Source organism: Colobus angolensis, unplaced genomic scaffold (genome assembly GCF_000951035.1).
Source record: "Colobus angolensis palliatus isolate OR3802 unplaced genomic scaffold, Cang.pa_1.0 Scaffold301, whole genome shotgun sequence".
NCBI lineage: Eukaryota > Metazoa > Chordata > Mammalia > Primates > Cercopithecidae > Colobus > Colobus angolensis.
The window spans coordinates 4,627,967-4,636,230 of record NW_012116278.1 but is presented as its reverse complement, the minus strand read 5'-3'; the positions used below and the strand labels follow the sequence as shown (position 1 = coordinate 4,636,230).

At 42.5% G+C, this 8,264-nt stretch overlaps 1 protein-coding gene across 1 annotated transcript in view; it reads left to right on the top strand.

Annotated features, from left to right (window-relative positions):
* Positions 1–8,050, top strand: part of PRPF4 (pre-mRNA processing factor 4) — a 19,334-nt gene extending 11,284 nt beyond the window's left edge. Inside the window, exons 8-14 of the mRNA XM_011950122.1 lie at positions 951–1,009; positions 1,452–1,575; positions 2,915–3,004; positions 5,540–5,662; positions 5,770–5,877; positions 5,968–6,086; positions 6,601–8,050. Of these exons, the coding sequence (XP_011805512.1) occupies positions 951–1,009; positions 1,452–1,575; positions 2,915–3,004; positions 5,540–5,662; positions 5,770–5,877; positions 5,968–6,086; positions 6,601–6,794 (817 nt within the window). The 3' untranslated portion in view covers positions 6,795–8,050. The remainder of the gene's footprint in view (positions 1–950; positions 1,010–1,451; positions 1,576–2,914; positions 3,005–5,539; positions 5,663–5,769; positions 5,878–5,967; positions 6,087–6,600) is intronic.
* The last annotated feature ends 214 nt before the right edge of the window (positions 8,051–8,264 follow it).

The window sequence follows — 8,264 nt, the reverse complement described above, 5'->3', positions numbered from 1 at the left end:
GGATGGTCTCGATCTCCTGACCTCGTGATCCGCCCGTCTCGGCCTCCCAAAGTGCTGGGATTACAGGCTTGAGCCACCGTGCCCGGCCTGTGTGCTTATTTCTGTACTTCCTGTTCTCTTCTGTTGATCTATTTGTCTATGAGTGATTTTTGTATTCCTAACATCCATTTTAGGGCCTAGTAAATGTATAAATGCTTGATAAATGAAAGAACATAACAGTGGAAGAAGAAAGAAGGCAACACAGTCTTTGCTGGGCCATTCTTGGGGAATCATGTTATTAAAATAGCCACTAGGTTGGGCATGGTGGCTCACACCTGTAATCCCAGCACTTTGGGAGACCAAGGTGGGTGGATCACCTGAGCTCAGGAGTTCGAGACCAGCCTGGCCAACATAGTGAAACCCCATCTCTACGAAAAATACAAAAATTAGCCGGGCATGGTGGCACACACCTGTAGTCCCAGCTACTTAGAAGGCTGAGGCAGGAGAATGACTTGAACCCAGGAAGTGGAGCTTGCAGTGAGCCGAGATTGTGCCACTGTACTCCAGGCTGGGCAACAGAGTGAGACTCTGTCTCAAAAAAAAAAAAAAAAAAATTTAAATACTTTGTAATCTGCAAAATACTGTTCATATTTAAGGATAGTATCACTATTAATATTAGTATTATTGGATAGTTTAATTTGCCCCACCTTCCCTCACAAGTGGATCCAAAAGTTAAGGAAAATGGCTACTGGTGTAGTGTTAATTATAGTCCAGTAAGAACCTCTAGTTGCGTGTGGGCTGGAGGTAGGTTTTTCTTCTATAACCCTTCCAACTATAAGGCTTTTATGTTTCTGTCAGCCATTGTAAAGTTTTTTGGGGTTGAGAAGAGATTGTCCTTTAGTAATATTACCAAGGTACCTTTTCCTTCCCAGACCAACCCTGGCTGAGATGCTTTCCTTTGTATTTGATAGGAGTGGGCTTTGCAAGCTCTGGTCTGTTCCTGATTGCAACCTCCTTCACACTCTTCGAGGTAAGTTAGAGTCTTATCTAAATCTCAGTCTTTTTCCCAGTGTGAACTCACTTAAGCCGTAAACTCTGCTTGACACGCAGACCCCATACACACAGCATTAATTCTTGATTTGATTTGACTTGGTTTTCTCTGGCTGCAAGACTGGACTATCACAACCTCATACACATCCACTTTTCTGTCATGTCCAGTCGCACTCTGGCATTTTGTAATCTCTAAACCAAAAACCACAATGGGTTTTTTTGTGTTTTGCTTTTTTAAAAAATATAATTTAAATAGTAGCTTAAAATAGTTTGTTTTAATAGTTGAATAGTCACTTTAATACTCTGTATGTCCACATGTTCCCTAGTATATACTTACCTGTGATGTTCATCATCGTCTGTATTTGTACACAAGTTATAAAGAGGCAGGAACCTTTTAACTTGGATCTCTTACACTCCTTTAGGGCATAACACAAATGTAGGAGCAATTGTATTCCATCCCAAATCTACTGTCTCCTTGGACCAAAAAGATGTCAACCTGGCCTCTTGTGCGGCTGATGGCTCTGTGAAGCTTTGGAGTCTCGACAGGTGAGTATCACTGTTCTGTGGCCCACACTGCCATCACTAAAGAAGATGTTTGATTGGTTGGTCCCCAGGACCTCAGGTTAAAAATCTGGCATAGGCCATGCACAGTGGCTCACACCTTAAGGCTGAGGCAGGAGAATTGCTTAAACCTGGGAGGTGAAGGTTGTGGTGAGCTGAGATCACACCACTGCACTCCAGCCTGGGCGACAGAGCAAGACTCTGTCTTGAAAGAAAAAAAAATCTGGCATTTAACCCCCAAGATGGTTTAAGAGTCAAGGTAACTTAGTGTGAAAATGAAGTAAGTGGAAGAATTCATTCTTAGGCCTTTTCTTACTAAAGGAGTTACATCAGTTTTTTCTTACCTGTTAACTTTGGATCTTGATTTTTGCCTGTAGCCTAGTGACTGCTATTTCCTGGCTCCATTTATTTCAGAAAGATCCAGGCTACCTCCTACATGATTAACAATGAACTATAGATAATATTCTTGGCAGTTCATTGGTTCTTAGCAAACAGCCACAGGGGAGAGGAAGGTGAGGTTCTGTCCAGCAGTATTACCAGGGAGACGTCTCCTCCCAATAGCGTCGTCCTTTACCTAAAATGTATTTTCCAACTACAACAGTTTTTTTAAATGTGTTTATATGATTGTTTTCAAAAAAAAAAAAAACAACTTCGGAAGCACCCCGTTGGCCAAAAGACATCTGAATTTAATTGCTTAGTTTTCTTTCTTTGGGAAAACACATGAAGGTTTTTACTTGAGAATTTTTATAAGAGCTAGTTAATGTCTTTACTCCTCACCAGGCAGGGTCTAACTTATGAGCACAGCAAGTTTTAATTGGCTTTGGTAATACTTAGCGATATTTATTCCCTTCGGGCTTTGGCTTGTTCTGTGTATGCACATTGACAAAGTTCCCTTTTTAATTACCCTCCTTAGAGTTCATGTTTATTTCCTTTTGCTGATGTTTCAGATCTTTTGGTGGTTGCTGGGTAGTAGAATTTAATAGCCACCAAAAGGCGACTAAGCCTCTTCTCTAGTTAGGAGTTCCTTTTTCATTTGGATCTTAGAACAGGCCTAAATTTGAAAAAGGTTTATCTGTAATCCTGTACCAAAACTGTGTGATTTCTGTGTCCCTATGTCTCTTCCAAAACATGTTTTCTTTCTAGAATTCAGGTACTCCTTTGGTGCAGAATGACTATTTTGCTTATTGGGCCAAAGTATTTTACAAGTGTAGTTACAATTTAGCCTCTCATGTTGTACAGAATGGGTATAGCTGCACAAAAGGTAATCAGTTTTGGGAATATTTATATGTCTATAAAATTGTTTATATGTTTGGTTCCTTTCCAGTGATGAACCAGTGGCAGATATTGAAGGCCATACAGTGCGTGTGGCCCGGGTAATGTGGCATCCATCAGGACGTTTCCTGGGCACCACCTGGTGAGCCATCCTGTTACTGTTTTATCCATATAGGCCTGTGGCATCTTCTTAACCCTTTATGGCTATCTGCCAGATAAATTTTTAGAGCAGAGATCTTTAGGTAGGATTTTCTTGGGCTGCAGGGAATTGGAATCAGAGGAGAATGTTTAATATAGTGAGGGCTAAGTATATTTGCCTTTTTTTTTTTTTTTTTGAGATGGAGTCTCACTCTGTCACCCAGGCTAGAGTGCAGTGGCACGATCTCAGCTCATTGCAACCTCCGCCTCCTGGGTTCAAGTGATTCTCCTGCCTTGACCTCCCTAGTAGCTGGGACTACAGGCGCGCGCCACCACGCCCAGCTAATTTTTTATTTTTGGTAGAGACAGGGTTTCACCATGTTGGCCAGGCTGGTCTTGAACTCCTGATGTCAAGTGATCTTCCCGCCTCGGCCTCCCAAAGTGCTGGGATTATAGGCATGAGGCACCGCACCCAGCCATATTTACCTTTAAATTACAATTAATCTGAAATTTCAGAGTTACAAATTACCAGAAAACAAGGATTTTCACTCTTGTCCAATGCTACAGGTATGTAAATCTCCCTTCCTGGTTCTGTAAGTTCAGGGAGGCTAGAATCTGTTAGAGAACTTTTTCATTAAGCTATAATTTACATACAATGGAATGGGTTTATTTTAAGTGTACAAAGCTATCAGTCTTTACAAATGTGTACCATTCCTGTGACCCACACCCCTGTCAATATAGAGAACAGTCCCATCACCCCAGAAAGGTCCCTCGTGCCCTTTTCCAGCCAACTCCCCTTCTAAAGCAACCGCTGATCTGACTTCTATCACCATAAATTAATTATGTCCGTTCATACTGTGTGAATTCATTTGTGGCAGGCTTCTTTCTCTCAGCATAACATTGTTAAGAGTCATTCATGTTGTTGCATGTATCAGTAATTCCCTTTTATTGCTGGGGGTTGTTCATTTTTATGACTGTGCCATAGTTTATCCATTCTCCTGTTGATGGACACTTGGGCTGTTTCCAGGTTTGGGCCAGTCGGAATGAAGCTGCTATAAATATTCTTGTAGCAGGCTTTTTGTGGACATGAGTACAAATTGCTGGGTCATAGGGTAGAGGTAGTAGATGTATATTTAACTTTTTCTAAACTCCCCACCAGTTTTCCAAAACAGTTTACACCATTTTACATTCCCGGAGTTCTGGTTACTTCACATTCCTGCTAACATTTGGTGTTGTCAGACTTACCATTTTGCCCAGTCTAGCAGGTGTGTAGTGATCTCCCATGATTTTCATTCTTATTACCCTGATCACTGTTGCTCTTGAGTGCCCTGTCATATGCTTTGCCTGTTTTTTTTCATTGAGTTTGTCTCTTTTGTCTTTATTTCCATGTGCTTAGTCAGTTACACCACTGTGTACTGAAGAGACTTTCCTTTCTCTGTTGAAAATGTTTCAGTACCCTTGTTGAAAATCAATCATCTGACCATGTATGTGTGGTTATTTCTTTTTTTTTTTTTTTTTTTTTGAGGCGGTGTCTCACTCTGTCACCCAGACTGGAGTGCAGTGGCCGGATCTCAGCTCACTGCAAGCTCCGCCTCCCGGGTTTACGCCATTCTCCTGCCTCAGCCTCCCGAGTAGCTGGGACTACAGGCGCCCACCACCTCGCCCGGCTAGTTTTTTTTGTATTTTTAGTAGAGACGGGGTTTCACCGTGATAGTCAGGATGGTCTCGATCTCCTGACCTCGTGATCCGCCCGTCTCGGCCTCCCAAAGTGCTGGGATTACAGGCTTGAGCCACCGTGCCCGGCCTGTGTGCTTATTTCTGTACTTCCTGTTCTCTTCTGTTGATCTATTTGTCTATGAGTGATTTTTGTATTCCTAACATCCATTTTAGGGCCTAGTAAATGTATAAATGCTTGATAAATGAAAGAACATAACAGTGGAAGAAGAAAGAAGGCAACACAGTCTTTGCTGGGCCATTCTTGGGGAATCATGTTATTAAAATAGCCACTAGGTTGGGCATGGTGGCTCACACCTGTAATCCCAGCACTTTGGGAGACCAAGGTGGGTGGATCACCTGAGCTCAGGAGTTCGAGACCAGCCTGGCCAACATAGTGAAACCCCATCTCTACGAAAAATACAAAAATTAGCCGGGCATGGTGGCACACACCTGTAGTCCCAGCTACTTAGAAGGCTGAGGCAGGAGAATGACTTGAACCCAGGAAGTGGAGCTTGCAGTGAGCCGAGATTGTGCCACTGTACTCCAGGCTGGGCAACAGAGTGAGACTCTGTCTCAAAAAAAAAAAAAAAAAAATAGGCACTAGAGGTTTATAGCGAGTCCATGGTTTTCAGTCAGCACCTAAGGCAGATAAGCTTAGTTGTTGAGTCATTGTTTATGTCAGAAAGGAGCTTCCTGTTAATATGATTATATGAATAGTTTCAGAAGCATTAATAACTTAAGCTATAATGACTTACAATACTTTATATGTTGTAGAAACTGAATAAATACCAGCTGGTTGATTGTTAGTGTGATTTGGTTTTAGCTATGACCGTTCATGGCGATTATGGGATTTGGAGGCTCAAGAGGAGATCCTGCATCAGGAAGGCCACAGCATGGGTGTGTATGACATTGCCTTCCATCAAGATGGCTCTTTGGCTGGCACTGGGTAAGGCTTCTCCCATGTAGCCAGGGGCAGCTCAGTACTCTGACCTCTTATGTATGCTTCCACAGAGAACTAGATTCAAAGTGTTCATTTATAAATTATTTTATCAGGGGACTGGATGCATTTGGTCGAGTTTGGGACCTACGCACAGGACGTTGTATCATGTTCTTAGAAGGCCACCTGAAAGAAATCTATGGAATAAATTTCTCCCCCAATGGGTAAAATAAACACATTGAATAAGGGGTGAAAAAGGGTTCTGGGTCAGAAAGTACTCTATTTCTAACTTCAGTACTGCATCCGATCCACAGCTATCACATTGCAACCGGCAGTGGTGACAACACCTGCAAAGTGTGGGACCTTCGACAGCGGCGTTGCGTCTACACCATCCCTGCTCATCAGAACTTAGTGACTGGTGTCAAGTTTGAGCGTAAGCTTTCCTCCTATTTTAGATCTAAATGGCACAGACAAACAGTATTGTGTTCCCATGGAATACAGGCCAGACTTTAGCTTAAACTGAGAAGTAGAACAGGAGAGAATTTGACCTACTGGTAAAGGAGCAAATTATAATTTCCTTCCCCCTGCCATACCCTTAAATCTGTGGGAAAGCATGCTTCTCGTTGCTGAAGTAAAGACTTTCATGAGTGCTTTGCTTCATTCTTTCCCCCATGGATGCCCTGAGCACTGAATTCTAAATATTATTCTGAACAGATTTACAGTCAGGGAATGAGCCAAAAGACCTTACTGTTATTTGTTCCCTTAAGTCTGCCTTGGGTTATCCCCTTTACCTGGAGGCCTAGTAGGAAGACAGAATCAATGTTGACTTTTTCTTAATGTAGAAATAAGTTTTTTAAACATAGTATGTTTTTGCAGACTTTTGTGCTTTTGTTGTCTTCTCTTTTGAATACCTGAATTCCTCAAGCAATTCCCCTTCTCTTCTGTAGCTATCCATGGGAACTTCTTGCTTACTGGTGCCTATGATAACACAGCCAAGATCTGGACTCACCCAGGCTGGTCCCCGCTGAAGACTCTGGCCGGCCACGAAGGCAAAGTGATGGGCCTAGATATTTCTTCCGATGGGCAGCTCATAGCCACTTGCTCATATGACAGGACCTTCAAGCTCTGGATGGCTGAATAGACGACAGTGGAAAAAGGACTTGAACCTCAGGCTCTCTCTAAGGAGCTGTTTTCCTCAAAAGAGAAGAATTGAAGTGTTTAGTTCTATCATGTTTTCTGCCAATTACCATGCATAGACCCTCACTAGAATTGGATTTCCATGTCAGCCCCCACTCCAGGCAGGCAGCCCAATCCCTAGGTAATGGTGAACCCCTCTCATGGTTGAAAATGTATTACGTTTTTATGCCCTGCCATGAACTGTGTAGACATTGTTTTTATTAATCTTTTGTTTGGGCAGGCATGGTGGCTCATGCCTGTAATCATAGCACTTTGGGAGGCTGAGTTGGGCAGATCACTTGAGCTCAGAAGTCCAAGACTAGCCTGGGCAACATGGCAAATGCCGTCTCTACAAAAAGAAATACTAAAATTAGCCTGTTGCGGTGACTTGTGCCTGTGGTTCTGGCTACTTGGGAGGCTGAGGTAGGAGGGATTGCTTAAGCCTGGTAGGTGGAGGTTGTAGTGAGCTGAGATTGTGCCATTGCACTCTAGCCTGTGTCTAGCCAGAGCAAGACCTTATCTCAAAAAAAAAAAAAAAATCTTTTGTTCGAATGCCCTATAGCCATCCTCACAGCACCCAGGATTGTGACTGACTGCATTTTTAATTACTGAAACTTGGCTTTCCATAACATGGTACATGCTTCAGGACTACATGTGACCCAGAGAGCAAGGTGGCTGAACTATAGTCGGGAAGCCCTCAGGTAAAGAGGCGCGTCTCACCACTTACTGGTTAAACAATGCGTAAGAGCAAACACTTCCTTTCCCTGGAGAATGGGATGTGAAGCAGTAGACCCCAGCCACGCCGATGGTTATGCAGTGAAGAAGACTTCACCTCTTCCTGTTGAGTTTGCTTGGAATGCTGGCTGCATCAGGCAACTCTGAACTGAACATTTGCTTTGTCAGAAAATATCTTTTATTTTACTTTGAAGTTTGGCAACCTTCATGTTACCCTAAAACAAAACCATTGTGTCAGGAGTCAAACAAATGTTTAGAAAGCAAACGTGATGTGTCTGTTGTACAACCTCCTTTCTGTTGGCTATTTAAAGGATGTACTTCATGTATTAAAGGGTACTTTTATGTTGAAGTAACTGGAAAAAAAACCCTAATGGGTATTCCTAAACCTAAACCTTTTCTTTATTCCACGTTTGCTACGGCAAAATCCTGTTACAAAAACTGTGCTATAGAGAATTATTTTCTATAGTTAAGCATTTCTGAATCCTAGTCATTGGTCCACAGAGGTCTCCTTTTTTTTGGTTTGGGATATAATGGATGATCTCAAATATGGATTACTCTGATTTATGTCTCCTTAGCACCTTGTTAACAATTTTTTTAAAATAGAGGGCTGCTTACACTGTGGGCCAGACTACCAGTAAGCCAGGTCTGGACTCATTACAATTCTTACTTGCCTGTCGTGCGCCTCTTTTCACCTCAACTG